The 15670-nt window shown below is 40.3% G+C and overlaps 1 protein-coding gene across 1 annotated transcript; it reads right to left on the bottom strand.

Moving 5' to 3' along the window:
- Positions 1–2594: 2594 nt before the first annotated feature.
- Positions 2595–3632, bottom strand: LOC146388930 (uncharacterized). The gene has a single exon (XM_084924798.1). It carries the CDS (start codon positions 3488–3490, stop codon positions 2882–2884), a length of 609 nt encoding a protein of 202 aa, XP_084780924.1. The 5' UTR covers positions 3491–3632; the 3' UTR covers positions 2595–2881.
- Between the last annotated feature and the right edge of the window lie 12038 nt (positions 3633–15670).

Genomic DNA, 15670 nt, shown 5'->3' with positions numbered 1-15670 from the left:
GCAAATTGGCCTCCAATTGTCAATATAAGTGGGATCTTTCTTTGGCTTTGGGATTAGGGTTAACAGACATTGTGATAAAGTGGGGGGAAGAGACTGATTTATAAGACTTTTAATGTATACATAAGAAGAAATGGAGCCAGTTGATCTGCAAAAGTAATGTAAAATTCAGAGGTTAAGCCATCGGTTCCTGGGGATTTATTAAGTTTAAGACGTCGAATAGCAGGCAGCACTTCACCAATAGATATCGGCCTATCACAGAAACTCAACTGATCTTCTGTTACTGTTCGCACATCAGGGATTTGTTCCATAAAGTTCAGACCAGCACTCTCATCAAACTCTGACTTGTATCAATCTTTATAAAAATTGGAGCAATAGGTGGAGACTTTTCGGGGGTCATCAGTTATAATACCGTCAATATTAAGTCTCCGAACAGAACTAAGTTTAGAACGAGATTTCTCTAATTTAAAAAAGTAGGATGAGTGTTGTTCACCTTCTTCTAACCCTCTTCTCCTTGATCTCACAAAGGCTCCCTCTGCTTTCAGTTTATAGATATCATTTAACTTACTCTGTTGCAAAGCTAAGTCAGTTTTATCTTCTTCAGATAGGTTCTCTGGTGGGATCTGAGTGAGAGCAGATATCCTAGGAATTACATTAATTTCTTCATTTTTTCTTTGTTTTGCTGCAGATGAGCCATACTCTCTTAAATATTTACCAGCTTCAAATTTAAAGAGTTCCCAATTTTGACAGCAGAGATGACTGGTTAGGGCTTTATCCCAGAAACGTTTGATTAATGACAAAATATCTTCAATCACTTTTTCATGTTTTAGAAGGGAATTATTAAGTTTCCAGTAGCAGCTCCTGCAAGTTTGGGCAGCATTAGTATTGAAAAAGACCTGAAGTGATACCGCTTTGTGGTCCGTGAGTGGAGTTGGCATTATATTGGCTATAACATTATTCCTATTTAAGCAATCAGATATTAACCAGAAGTCAATACGGGATTTAGAAGAGTTGGATTTGTTACTCCATGTAAATAGTCTGGCTTTAGGGTTTTTAATTCTCCAAATGTCTATTAAATGAAATTTTTGCATAAATGTATTTAAACAACAGGACAGAGAGTTATTTGAGCTAGGTGGCCATCTGTCTAGTGAAGGATCTGGAGCAATGTTAAAATCACCTCCAACTAATAACAGGAGATTAGGGTATTTGGATAACCAGAACAAAAAGCGTGTTTCAAGGGCATCCAATAAGAAGTCATTATGAGACTTAGAATTAAAACCATACACACTGGCAAGAAGAAGAAGTGTACCATCAATGTTGACAATCATTAACACATAGTGTCCTTCTGAGTCCATTTCAGAGTGCATAACGTTCCCATTAAATTTGTTCTTCAGAGTAATAACTCCTGCCGATCTTTCTGATCCATTTGAGAACCATAGGTCCTTGCCCCACTGTGTTTTCCAAAAAGCAGTATCCTTAATAACAGAGTGTGATTCTTGAAAAAAACAAACAAAGTCAGTATTCTGTTGATTTGCAAACAAAAACAAAGCTTTTCTCTTAACAGAGTCTCTTAAACCCCTGACATTGAGAGGACAAAGTGATATAGACAGTGCGGCTTTAACACAAAATAATGAACAGTTTACTTCCCTTAGTTAACATAGAACTGTTATTAACGTTTACCCTGAACCTCAAAATTATAAATAACTCCTTTGACATCTGTAACTTGATACCTCAAGGAGGGCATGAAACCTCCATCAACGCAGGTGCAGCTTGATCCTCAGGCGAAGTGAGCATTGGGTGCACCTCTTTCCCTTCAATGATCACATGGACCCCGGCAAAGTGAGCTCTTTTTCCTTCTCTCCTTGCAACATCAATAAGAGGCCAAAGCTTCTCTCAAATCGCTCTGTCGGCAGAGGACAGATCTTCAGTGAACCTCATGTAATTTTCTTTCAGAAAGGAGCAGTTTTTAGCTTCCCTCCAGATCAGGTCGCGAGCTGATCTTGTCACAAATCGAATGATAACCAGCCTTGGTTTCTTCTGAGTTTCGCTGTAGCGGCCCAGGCAATGAACTACATCAATGCTGTTTTTGAATCCTGCACTTGTTTCCCCGGCAACAGTACAGCAGATGTCAAGTACTTTTCTGGTGATGAATGAATGAATGAATGACAGCTTTATTTGTCGCAAGCAGGTTGCCCTGCAGCGAGATGGTAACCCCCCCCCGACCTTACACACATAACACAGACATCACATGGGATTACAAGTCGGAGATCGGTAGCGTTACAAGAAAAACACTGAAATGTACACAACAACGGGAAGGTACAAGAGGAAAAAAAGAGACCTCCACTCATGCTGTGCTTCCATGGTAGGACAGCACGAAAACAGGAAACAAAAAAACTCCTCTGCACAAAAAAGCACATAAATGTCCACAGCACAACATTATGGAAGACATGACAAGCCACAGGGATGGGTAGGGGATGAGGAGTAACCCCAGGCAACACAGCAGCCATCCTGCGACGGCGCCGTCATCTCTTCGACAGTACGGGCCCGGACCCGCCTCGTGTTCCCAGGGGGCAACAAGCATCGAATGCGTTGGAAAGGGAGGGGGGATGAGTGAGTGCTTATCAGTGTAAGTGTATGTGTGTGCGTGTCCATAGTTCAGCTGAGACAGTGTCCTTCGGCCTATCAGGCTAAGTAAACAGTCCTCCAGCCAATCCAGGTGTCCTTGCATGGGACGGGAAGAATAGCCGTAACACAGTCGTTATCAGGGAGTGATTGTTCGGCTCCAGCCTTGGGCCTGCAGTTGGCGCCGTGATGGGGGTCTGCAATGTTGATGTTGATTTTGTAAATTTCCATGCGAGCAGCCCAGGAGAATTTTCAGGCTGCCCTAACACTCTGACACTGGTCTCTCGATCTCCCGTTGGAGAGTCGCGAGCCTCCCCATGATGGTATCAAACTTCTGTTCCATGGTGTTGTCATTCTTTTGATTCTGAGACCTCACAACTGCAGTGATCCGTTCCGCGATGTCTTCCAACTGTCGCTCAAGGGTCGCATTTTGAGCAGGCCTCTCTCTGATGTATCCCCCCATACGCTCAATGTTGTTGCTTTGAGCCTTCACAGCCGATGCAAGCGTCTCCAAGGTGTTGACCATATTACGTTCATTGTGAGAGGTCGCGCCTCGTCCCATCGCTTCGATTCCAGCGGGCAGCCTTGGGGGGGTTTGAACAGCCGGTTCCGCTCTCTTATTTCTCCGATAAACCAGGGCTAAGCCAACTCCAATCAGCAAGAACCCTGTTATCACGGTTCCGAATAGATAGATATCTTCAGCGTCCTCGATCGACAGTCCCGCCAGACACATGACCCTCCAGTTCTGCCACCCGTCCATCGTGTATCCGGCAGGGAAAGTCCCTCCAGGGCACTCAGGCTCTCCCGAGCCCAGACTTCTCGTTGAGAAAAGGGTGCCAATAGCATTCAGAGACCAGTTGATCAAATCCATAATTCTCTTTTAGGTTTTAGAGAACGACAGTGAGAGACTGTTCCAGGGAAAGTAATGCACACGAGACAAGACAAGGACACAGAGGCTAAGCAGGAAAGATAAGGGTGAGGAGGAGAGGAGAAAAGTGCGACCGCCTTCGCTGAGAGCCAAGAAGAGAATATGGCTTCTTGCTTTTGCTCAGGGACACCTGAGAGCCTGAGATTCCATCTCGGATGGTATCTTTCAACTTTGTTAACCTTCAGTTCTACTTGAGACAATCTGCTGCTGTTTTTTTCACAAGTAGATTTAACTGTTTGGGTGACATTCTTCAAAGATTCTACTTCCAAGAACATGAAGTCAATAGACTTCTTCATGGCCTCGATGTTAACAGTATTCTTGCTGATCGTAGCCTCCAGATTATCTGAGCGCTCATTAATTAAAGTAGCAATGTTGTTTTGCACATCAGCAAGAGTTATATCACCTTTGTGTTTTTTACCATCTGGTCTGGCTGGAGTATCGGGGTCCAGGTCCGGCAGTGGCATCAGTTCAGGACTTTTGCTGCGGTTGTAGTCATGTTCGGCAGTCACGGCATTCTTGGGGCTGGTTTTGGAGCCAGCTACACCTGTGTTTCTCTCCATTTCCTTGGTTGCTCCTTTGGTTAGACTTTTAAATTTCATGGGTGTTTCTTTTTCCTTCCTTTTGCTACCCTGAGTTGTTGGAAACATTGCTGAGGTAACAAACCTTTCCTGCTGTTAGCTGAGCTATCGCTTTGCAAAGAGGCTAGGGTCGCGAAAAATTCTTTGAAGTATGGTTCAGGAAGCCGTTACTTAGAAGTGCCGCATACGTGTACTGAATAAGATCAGTAGAATAACTCACTTGTGATTCAGAGAAAAAAACGACGGCTGAAAGGGAAGTAAAACTGCAAAATCCTGCTTAGCCACGGAGAAGAGCGTCTACCTCGGTCGCCATCTTGGCCCCTCCCCAATACAACTGTAAGTTGGTACAACTGCTATAAAAACTCGGAGGAAGAGGAAGAAGGAGCGGGGGGGTAAAGAAGTAGTGATGTGCGGATCGATCCTGAAATATCGATTCCTCCGATACCAATCATTTATGTTCTAGAATCGATTCTCACATTAAAATATCGATATTTTAGTAATTTAGAGTAAATTTGTAGTTTATCATTAACAGGAACACAGTGGAAAGAAACTATGACATTCGGATTGTCTACATTCAAAGGAACCACAATTGGAACACCAGCGGGGTCCGGCAAGATGGCTGTCGGGGCAGGCAACTTCTTTAAAGCCGTCGTGCACTAATCCTGGTGGACCTGTTTAGACCTCTACTTTTGAATACCAAATAGGTTGCTGTTTTTGCCTATAGTTTTTAAGGACTAGATTCACCTCTTAAAATCTTTTGAATGGACCCAATCTGCCATTTAAAGAAGAAGAAGATGACGCGGGAAAAAGCAGAAGCTTCAGCTAAGCCAGCGGTAGCCTCCAAGAGCTCCGCACCCACTGACCACGAATGTGCAATGGAGACTTCAACACCGTCAGTAAAAAGAAAAACTCCACCTACGCCCACCAAAGCACCCACACTAGTGATGTGCGATACCACTGATTTCCTTTCCGATCCGATACCAAGTAATATTCTGGGTGGTATCGACGATACTGATCCGATACCGATACTTTGTACAAAAACTTATTTTATTTATTGTATCTCAAATTATAGCGTCATAATGATTACAGGACATCAGATTACTTGTTCTTATCACTTAATAATGCAGAGTTCATCATATAGAAATAAAAAAACCTGAAGTTGTGCGCTATTTGAACACCTTGCCTGCCTGCAACACTAAAGGATTCAGTGAGAGACGTCTGTCTCGCCCTAGCAGCACCTGTCCCTCTCCTCCTCTTCAGTTCACCTCAACATACGCTCCTCATATTCTGTGATATGATTTACTCTGAGGTGTTTGACAAGGTTATTGATGTTGCCACAACCATACATGCCAACCCTCCCGATTTTTCCGGGAGAATCCCGAATTTCAGTGCCCCTCCCAAAAATCTCCCGGAGCCACCATTCTCCCGAATTTCTCCCGATTTTCCACCCAGACAACAAAATTGAAAAACCATATTGCAGAATTCATAGCGCGGCCCAGCCAATTCCAGTTTCCAACAATGACGGCAGCTACTTAGTTTTAATATTACTCTTATTTCTCTTTCTGGGTCGCAAAAAAACTTTTAACATATTTTCAGGTGAGAATGTAGCTGTGTAAACTTCAAATACCTGAGCCGACCGACACGTTGTCTTCAAACCCCCGTGGTCTTTCGCTACTTGGGTTAAACATGATATATAAGTCACTTTGATAACTTAAAAATGTTATTGTTTGGCTTTTTCAGTGTTTTATTTGTTCGTGGGTAAATCGGTTTGGCTGAGATTAAAGTGATTAGATTAAATTAAATTTTATTAATCCATCGGGTGGGTTCCTCCGGGGTTTTCACACAGCTGAATAAACGTCAAACAGAAAACTGATTAAACAGAAGTGTGCGACGGTCGAGAGTTTAAGTCAGCGCCCGGTTATATTTTAGATAGCAAGGAGCACACGGCAGCATTTCACTCCACCGAGGGAGCTCGTGACGTACTACCCGGCTTTCTTTAGACCGCGAAGGCCGGGTCCTCAGGTGGAAGCAGCCTCTGAATGTATCGCAAACCACATCTCAGCTGTTTGTGGAGGTAAAATACGTCCGCACATGACTCCAATTATGCTCAGCCATTGTTGTGAGTGCACGCCAGCGGCTGCGAGACATTTATACAGCGTATTTTGCACATAAGTATGAAAGGCAGAAGAGGAAGTAGTTCCTTTGAATGTAGACAATCCGAATGATGTAGTTTCTTTCCACTGTGTTCCTGTTAATGATAAACTACAAATTTACCCTAAAGTACTAAAATATCGATATTTTAATGTGAGAATCGATTCTAGAACATAAATGATTAGTATCGGAGGAATCGATATTTCAGGATCGATCCGCACATCACTAACCCACACCACCTAGTAAGGGTACTGTGTCCCAAATTGTGGAAACTAACAACTCCATAATAGACCCATTAACAAGCTAACAAACAAGATCGATGACTTCGGCGTGCAGCTAAGTAACAACATGATAATGGTGGCTAACATTGCCAAGCTAGCTGAAATGAACGCAGCCGATATAAAAGACTGCAAGGCTAAACTGTCTGGTTTGGAAAAAGACATTCCTGCTCTAAACAAAGAAAACGCAGAGCTGAAAGAGAGAATGTTGGAACTAGAACGATACATGTGTCGCTGGAACTTGAAAATCCAGGGCTGGAAAGAAAAAAATGACGAAGATACCCGCAAAGAAGTTATCGACATCTTGGCTAAGATCGCGCCACATTGGGCAACGCTGTGGACACCGTCCATCCTCTAGGGAAAAAAGAAGCGGGTAGACATCGACAAATAATAGTTCAGTTCACCATGAGGCACTATGGAAACGCTTTCTGGAAACTGACTAAGGATTCCCAGGTGTGCAAGGAGCTAGGTGTCTACTTCAAGCAAGATTTCTGCAAACTAGACCGGGAGGCAAGAGCTGCAGTTTGGCCCAAAATGGAGCGAGCCAGAGGTGAAGGGAAGAACGTCTACTACCGAGGGCACGCTGGTTACATCAACGGAGTTTGGGTATTCCCTGGGTGACTGTCGAACTATTCAAAATAACCAGTCAGCATATTACTCTACGAGTACAATGTGTTTTGCTAACAATTCTATTTAGGTCACGTTCTTTAACCAAACTTTAAGAATGCCAAAAGTTTTAAATAGGCAGGTTCAATACTTACTGTTTATATTACCTATTTGGTACGTTACTATAATGATTTTTCATAGAGGTTGTTTGCACTTTGTGAATTCAGTTTTAAGGGTTTAAGTGCTCCCAATTTTTTAGAGTTCTACTTTTATCTGGGTACTTGAAGTACAGTGTATAGGAATTTCTTTTACTTATGTATTAATCACATTATTTTATTGTATGATGCCTTGGTGCCACTGGATTTTAACATGTCTCACACTCATACAGTAAGACAAATGGTGGGAGTCTAGTAAGGAAGTTGGGGGAAGCAGACAACTCCACAGGAAGAATCTTTTGTCTCTTTGAGAACTCTGGTAGGTAGCAAGAGAGTGTGAACCTTAAGGTGTGAAACAGCTGTGTACTGCCTTTTGTTCCTGGAGAAGGTATTTAACTGAGAGCCATGCTAGGCTCAGGGGAGACTCTGCTGACCGTCTTCCCCGCGGTCATGCAGGCTCTCCACCAACTTGGTTGTCTGTTTCTTTGTGCTCACCGCTCGTCTGCAGGCTTTATTTAATCGAAAACTTCCACAACAGCAGTCAACCTCTTTTTATTTTGCTTTCTCACTTCCTTTTAATGTCATTCCTTAGTTCCAATGTTAACTGTGTGTCTTTAAATACTAGGGGCTTAAGAGACAGTGTTAAAAGAAGATCAATATTTTTGTTCTGTAAAAATGTAAATGCGAACTGTATACTGCTACAAGAAACACACTGTGGAGGCAGATGAAAATTTTTGGTCTAGTCAGTGTGGGGAAAGAATAATTTTTTGTCACGGTACTAACAAATCAGCTGGGGTAGCCTTACTATTTAAAAACTTTCGTAATAAAATTGAAACTCATAGGAAAGACAGTCTGGGCCATTGGCTAATTTGTGTACTCAAAGTGCATAATAGCTTTTTGATCTTATGTAATGTTTATGGTTACAACAATGTAGCTCAGAACAAACTTTTATTAACTGAGATTACCAGTCACCTAAAAGAACTATCTCACAAATACTCCACAAACAATCTTATATTAGGTGGAGATTACAATATGGTTTATGACGAATGGCTTGATAGATCACCCTCTAAATTCCATTCCCATCATATAAATTCATTTTTACACAACTTCTGTCTAAATCTCAACCTAATAGATGCTTGGAGATTAGCAAACCCACTTGTTCCGTCCTTTTCGTGATTCAAGCCTGATGGTTCGGCTAAATCACGTATCGATTTCTGGCTAATCTCAGACAGTTTAATGCAGAATAGTGTAGATGTGCACTCTAAAAAATATTCGTTGTGTTTGTCGGTAGAACTTAACAAAAAAGCATTTTTCTGCTAAAAAAAAGTAAGTTGTCTACATGTACACGTTTCAGTGAGTTGAATAATCAATGTTAGAAGTCAGTGCAACACAAAAATTAAAAAACAGCTCCTTAACTTAAAGGTTTGAGTATATTGAATAAAATACTTTTGTCATCAATCAACAACAGAAAATATTAAGTTTGTGTAACATGTAAAAATGAGTTTCAACATCCTTCCTGTTTGAATTGAGACCATTCAGACAGATGAGGGCAACCCCGTAGCATATGTTCGTATCGTGCGCAACAGTTTCTGGATTCTTGCGGCTTCGTGGGAGAAGAGGTGTGTTTGCCCTAGACTGTGTTCGGTGAGTTAAGTAAGTACTGAATTCTAAATAGATGAATTACAAGTTATATTTGTACACTTTAAAATGTCATATTTAAAAAAAACTGAAATTTGATGGTTTTAATCATAATTTAGCAGAGTAGAGTTGTTGTTTTTTTTTTTAAGTTTAGCTAGCCGTTTCTTTTAGCTAGCAAACGTTCCTCACAAATAAAAGAGTACAGATACAATTAAAACATGTCACTTGTCAGGGTACATTTGGTTAGCTGATAGACCATGCCGACAGCAGAGCATGTTCAATTTGAACCCGTATATGTTCAAATTAACCGGTCAGTAGCTGCCTGCATTTTTATCATGGTGTCAGAGTAAATTCGTGTTTCCACAAGATGGTCTCGGGTGAGGTAACTAATTACTGACAAAGTAAAATGTGGTGAATTTATCCCTGACTAAAAGTATTTCTATCAATTGTGTTGATGTTCTAAGCTCGACTGGGAATTCTGCCTGAGGTTAAAGTTGGTTGACCTAGCAAAAAAACCCCAAAAAACAATATTGTGTGTGTGTGTGTGTGTGTGTGTGTGTGTGCATACGACTTGCATTTGCTTTCTGTAATTGTAAGCATAATGTAAAGTGTGGGATTGTGGCATGTCCACAGTGGTATTTAAATAGTTTAAAAGAAATTTCTCTTACACATTTGGATTTGACACCTTATTACAAGTTTAAACTGCAGTCTGTAGATGTCAATTTTAAAATTCAATTTTGTTCAGTCTTTATGATTAATCTTTTTCAGTGTTGCATTGTAGTGTTTTAGAGAAGGTTTTATACTTAAAATAGCTTGTTAACTCAAAAGCTTCAATAATTCTTTGCATTACAAAAGGTTGCAGTAAATTTCAAAATGCATTGGACTTGCAAAATTTGCAAGTTTGAAACATCAAGAAGGAATGAGCTCTTAAAGCATTACAGGCTTAAACATAGCCATGGTGGACTGTTTATGCCTTGCCTGTACTGGGATTGTAACTGCTCATTTGAACATATGCTTCTCATAGGAACCGAAAACACACTCCTCACTCATTGGATGACTTCAAGCCTGAGCTGATACAGAGGTGTGTCAGTCGTTTGAATGCAGGAGATGATCCTCTTGAGGAACATAATGAAAATCCATTGTGTGAAGATGTAGCAAATGAAGAGGATGAAGAAATTGGTGAATTGCCTAATTTAATTGAGAAACATTTAGCCCACCTACTACTAAAACTGGAAAGTATATATAATGTACCTCGCAGGTGTATTGATGAATTAGTTGTTACAGTTACAGTTATAGTTCATGTCATCCTCTGATTCAGGTCCTATTCATCAAAAGCACAATTGTGCTGTTGATGAAATTTAGGTTACATTTACTTTTACTCACTTTATCCTATTGCTAGCAAAGTGGGCATTTAAAGCAGGCCAGTGTGTAACAGTTTAAATTGAAGTTACAAAGATTAAATCTTTATTTCTTTTAAAAACATATTTAAAATCAATATTTGGCACAATGCAAGTCACATAAATGTAATAGTTTTGACTTTTCACCTAATAAACTGTAAGTTTAAGTTTTGTTTTGCTTTTTTTATTCTCCAGAGTTCAGTGGAAATGAAGAGAGAGGTCGCAATCCGTTGCCTGAAGGTGTATCTGAAAGAGAAGGAAGAGGATCTCTTCAGAGAACAGCTGGTAGGTGAATCTCGCATTCTTTTGTGTTTTATTTTTAAATGGCACATAAAATGCTGACATGTTTCCATTTAAACTACCTACTTGCCAGGATGGTGAACAACAGTTCCCAGAAGAAGTGGTAAAGATTGTAGTCACCAGACGTGCAGCAGTGTCTCTCAAAGCTGTCGCTAAAATTGTGATTGAAGGAACAGCAGTCCTGGAAGACCTTGATGTGCCCAGAGTGTGTGCCTTAATGATGGGGCTTATATACACTCTCAATCTGAGCTACCCAAAACAAGTAAAGAACACTCTAGAGGTATTTCTGGAACTTGATGGGCTTAAACCAGTCCACGGGTAATGTCTGTTAAGTGCAAACTTCTGTCATGAAACGAATGTGAATTGGACTGTAGTATTCCGATGTGCCTCTTACGTTTTTGTATGCAGTCCTAGATGAGTGTAGTTTTGAGAAAAGTTTGTAATACATATAATCTTAGCTTTGGATTGTTCCGTTGTTGAACATTAAAATCTTTTGTCATTTCCTTGATTCTGCGACAAGTTGAACAAGTTGATACCAATTTAAGTTAATGTTAATGTACATGAAGTACTTTTTTTTTTTTTCTTAGTCAATTATAATTAAAGGGCTGCTGTAATGTTTCATTTATGTTGTATTGACACAGAAGTGTATTACTTTGAAAATGTTTTGTAATAAAATAATCAATTGGAATAAGTGAAATGGCTTTGTGTGATTTTAGAAAAGCTACTATAGAAACCTAAACTAATTGGCATGGATAATTGTGAGTAGGATATATGTAAAAAAGTTTGTTGGTGTAACTCAACTGATGTACATAGCGCTGCAGAACTGTACCCCCCCCCAGCATGTTTACACTGAGTAGGAGATGCTCTGTATCTCATTGTACAACTGTATAGTGACAATAAAGGCATTCTATTCTATTCTATTCTATTCTATTCTATTCTATGTAATTTCTCAACTTAATTTTACCAGAAATTTTAAATTAATATTAGGTTGAATAAACTTAATTATGCTTGTGGAGGTCAAGGTAAATCATGTTGGTTTGTTAAACAAGTTGAGTTAGCCAAACCTAAAAATTACTTGCTGAATTTACTTAATAATATGCAAAATTTGTAACTTAAAAAGCTGAGTGGAAATTGTTACCTTACTTTTTTAAGTTGAGGCAACAAAATATTTTTTAGAGTGCATTCACTTCACTAGTGTTTGTAGTTGTTGTTGAGAAATGCCCACTGAAAGAATGGCCACCAGGGCAAGTGCCTGTAATCGGTTTACAGTAGCACGTTACTTGTAACGCATTACTGCCCATCTCTGTTGAGAACAAATAATGTAAATGAATAATAGTGTTCAAATTATTCGTTAAAACTCTGCATATCTCAGAAAAACTAAAAAAAAAAATCAGCTTTCTTCACTTTACAATGCAGCCATTACAGTCTTCTTTGATTGGTTGCTGCAGGATTGCCATTCTTCTCATGTTTAGTTTTTTTTCCTATCAGTGTTTTAATTCCTTGAAATAAATTTTTCAAAGTCACTTTTTGCTTTCACTAGTTTGTTTTTAGTGTCCCACTTTTGGATCTTCTGAACTCACTCTGATTAAAGTTGTCATTGCACTAATGTTATTCATGTGCAGCTGACTTCACAGCTGTGTGTGTTTGTTTGTTTGTTTTTTTTCTTTTTTGCAACTTTTTGTGATATCTAAATGTTTAACCTGTTCAATAACATTATTACTATTCAGTGATTATTATATATGATTATCACTTGGCTACGTGAACGTACATAAATCTGTTAAATCTCAGTGACACAAGCATGTCTTCATGCACACGCACAGTTTCTACTCCCATTCATTCAGGTTTATATTTACACCTTTTACAGGAAGAATGGACAGCCATCACTTTAAGGAAAAACAAAGAGAGAGAGAGAGTTTTTATAGAAATGCATAGATGTGTGTTGTACTTCCATTTGGCTTATTACTTTCTAATGCAGGGAAAAGACATTGGCAAAGAAACACCTACTACATAAATAGTTTGATTTGAAGTTGCTCTTTTGAGTCCTCTCTATTGACTCTGACATCCTGCTGTTAACACTTTCATGGTATTGCTTCGTTTGCTTTAAACAAACCTCACAGGGTGGTAGAATATGTCTGCGGTGCAGAGGTCCTTGGATCGCCTCTCTGTTGTCTTTGTTGACAGCAATGAAGGCAGTGAAAGAACTGCTCACTCCTGATTGGACACTGAGCTGCACCACCTTCTCCTTCACTCCTCCATCTTGCTGTCCTCTGAGCTCTCTCTCCTTCATCTCCAGGGAACGAATCAGAGTGCGAGCACCCAACCTGTGGACTGTTAATCTGCAGACAAGGAAGAAAACATTTACAGTTCTAATGTTTCCTATTGTTGCGACTTTCATCCATAAATAAAGCCGCCGCTGAGTTGGTTGTGTCCCTGTGACGCGCCTCCAATAATCCATAATGAGTCGTACTTGTACTTTGCGCATTTATTTTAAGAACAAAACAAAAACAAACGTTTGCGCTTTCAATCAATTTACAAATAGTGCATGGATTAACTGGTGTGCCAAAAAATGACGGTCAACAGAAAAGTTTGCCCACAAACCACTCACCCAACACACCTGCTGCGAACACCGACATCAGGTAAATAGACTGTGACCACACCCACATGCCATCACCTGAGACGCAGGTAAAGCTATACACCTGTGCCACCATAACAAATAAGCAAAACATAAACATTGACTTTGGCTCTTACACCTATTTTTGCTACATTAGTACATCACTGACTTTTCTGTTTTTCTGTGCTGAGGGTGCATTCTTTTTATATTAGAATTAGTAGAGTTACAGAGGGTATATAGAGTGTGAACATAAAATAAGAGCTTGATTAGGCTGTAGAAACGGATGAAAATCCAGTAAAGTGAAGAGTGTGGGTGTGTGTGTGTCTGGCAGGAAGTGAAGCAGGAAGTCTGAATATAGCTTGTGAGCTTGTGAGAAAGGTTTCAAAATGAAAACAGAGGAATTAGAGAATGAAAGTGCTAAGAAATAGTAATGAAAATGATATTAAATAAATGTCTTAGTGTGTTAATACAGGTGCCCATGGACTTGGCTCAACCTCAGATGAGTACAGCGGCAAAATGATAGATTAACATAATTGGAACGACAAACAGGCCAGGCTTTGGCTGAAATTTTACAGCTTCACCTCTCATCCTGCCCTTATCCTGAGGAGAAGCTTAAAGGACAGTCAATCTCCTGATGAAGACAGAAGACAGACAGAACAACACCGTAGATTTGAAGAATTAACAGCAGGCAGAAGACAGTACAACTGACCTAAAACACTGAAGGGTCCAGCAGCATGTATGTTAATGGAACATGCGCTCTGAATTACAAGCTGGAAAGTGTACCAGTGACATGACTGTGTGAAAGCACTGCATTGGACTGTCTGAGTTCATATTTGCCATGCTGGGAGTTAACCGCCAAGAAAAGACTGAAAAGATGAAGAGAGAATGAACAGAGAAGAAGAAACGGCTGATTTGGGCCTGTGTTTGATTTGGGAGGCCACACAGGAAGCTGTGAGAAGAGGGGACGAGGACCGGTGAGAGGTGAAGGCTGGACGTGTTCAAGTGAAAGTATAGGAAAATTGGGTTGAAAATTGAGGCGGAACTTGTGGGGTTTAGAAATGTCCAGAGCATCGCAACAGAAAGGTGAATTAAAAAAAAGAGAGAGAGCGGGATAAAGAAATAAATAAACTAATAATACATATATGAATAGAAAAATCTTTTGTATATGGCGAGGTGCTGTGGGCACCTAAGTCTGTGATAGTGTAGAATTTTCAAGTCAATACCATGGTTGTATCTACTGAAAATCTCTGTGAAGCTTAAATCTCAGTGACCTTGACTTCAAGGTCAGAGGTCAACTTTTCTGAAAATCAGAGGAGTTTCACATTTATAACAGTTATGTCTACTAGGAGGCTGAAGGGTAGCACTATATATTTATAAACAATCAAAAACAACAATTATTTCCAATTTGTATGGAATTTATTTCTGTAAAGGTGGTATTTTAGGTCTGATTGAAGGACTGATGTGATGGTAAGGTGTCCGCTGCTGCGCTTTGAAGATTGGTAGGCTTTTTTTTTTTTTTAATTTTCACAAGAATTGCTACTTCCCCTAGAGTTTTGGCCACTCCAACAATCAGAAGATTTCCCTATGAGCAAGCATTTAGCGACAGTGGGAAGGAAAAACTCCCTTTAAAAAGGAAGAAACCTTCAACAGAGCCAGGCTCAGGAAGGGACAGCCCTCTGCCACGACTGGTTGGGGTGGGGGGAGTGAAAATTAAAAAAAAAAAAAGCCAAAGTGATCATTATTGAAGCAGCTTAATTAATTTTTGCATTGTAATTTGCTGTTAATATCATTTTCCAACCCCAGTTTGTGTTTTTATCACTTTTGTCCAGGGTGGAAGATGCCATGCTGGAGACTGATTCAGTATGGTCCTTCAGTGTTGATACATGGGATCCTGTTAGAGAGGCCAGGGCTGAAAAAGGGATGCCGGAGAACCTGAGAGGGTGTTATCCGCTGGTGTGCATCCAAGGCCAACATCTCTTTAATTAGGCTGACAAATAAGCGTTGGCCAGCTTCTGGTCCTCGTCTAAACATCATTAGCTGTTCGAGGTCATCCAGACGTGTAAGTATTATGTATCTTGTCTCCAGGGATTCATGTCCTGTCCCTGGAACAGAGCCTTTATATTGTTCTTCCGTCTTAAATGTCCAGCGCTGTTGTTTGTATTTGTCTCCAATGAAATAGTTTTCAGTGTACACGCCAGAGTCTAGCACATGATCTGGTGGCTGACCCTGAGTCTCTATGATGAATTTCAGATAATCATAGTCATTCTCCGAAGGGTAGAGTGGCACCCCTGTAGCAAGCTCCACAGCCACCAGCCCCAGAGACCACATGTCACTTGCTTCATTGTAAGGAAGGCCAAGCATAACCTCAGGTGCACAATAACCAACCGTCCCCACAAAGTCACCAGGTAT

The sequence above is a fragment of the Perissodus microlepis genome, chromosome 4 (genome assembly GCF_051167445.1).
Source record: "Perissodus microlepis isolate ML-2025 ecotype Zambia chromosome 4, ASM5116744v1, whole genome shotgun sequence".
NCBI lineage: Eukaryota > Metazoa > Chordata > Actinopteri > Cichliformes > Cichlidae > Perissodus > Perissodus microlepis.
Note: the sequence above shows the minus strand (reverse complement) of the source record. Positions and strands in the feature narration are given on the sequence as shown.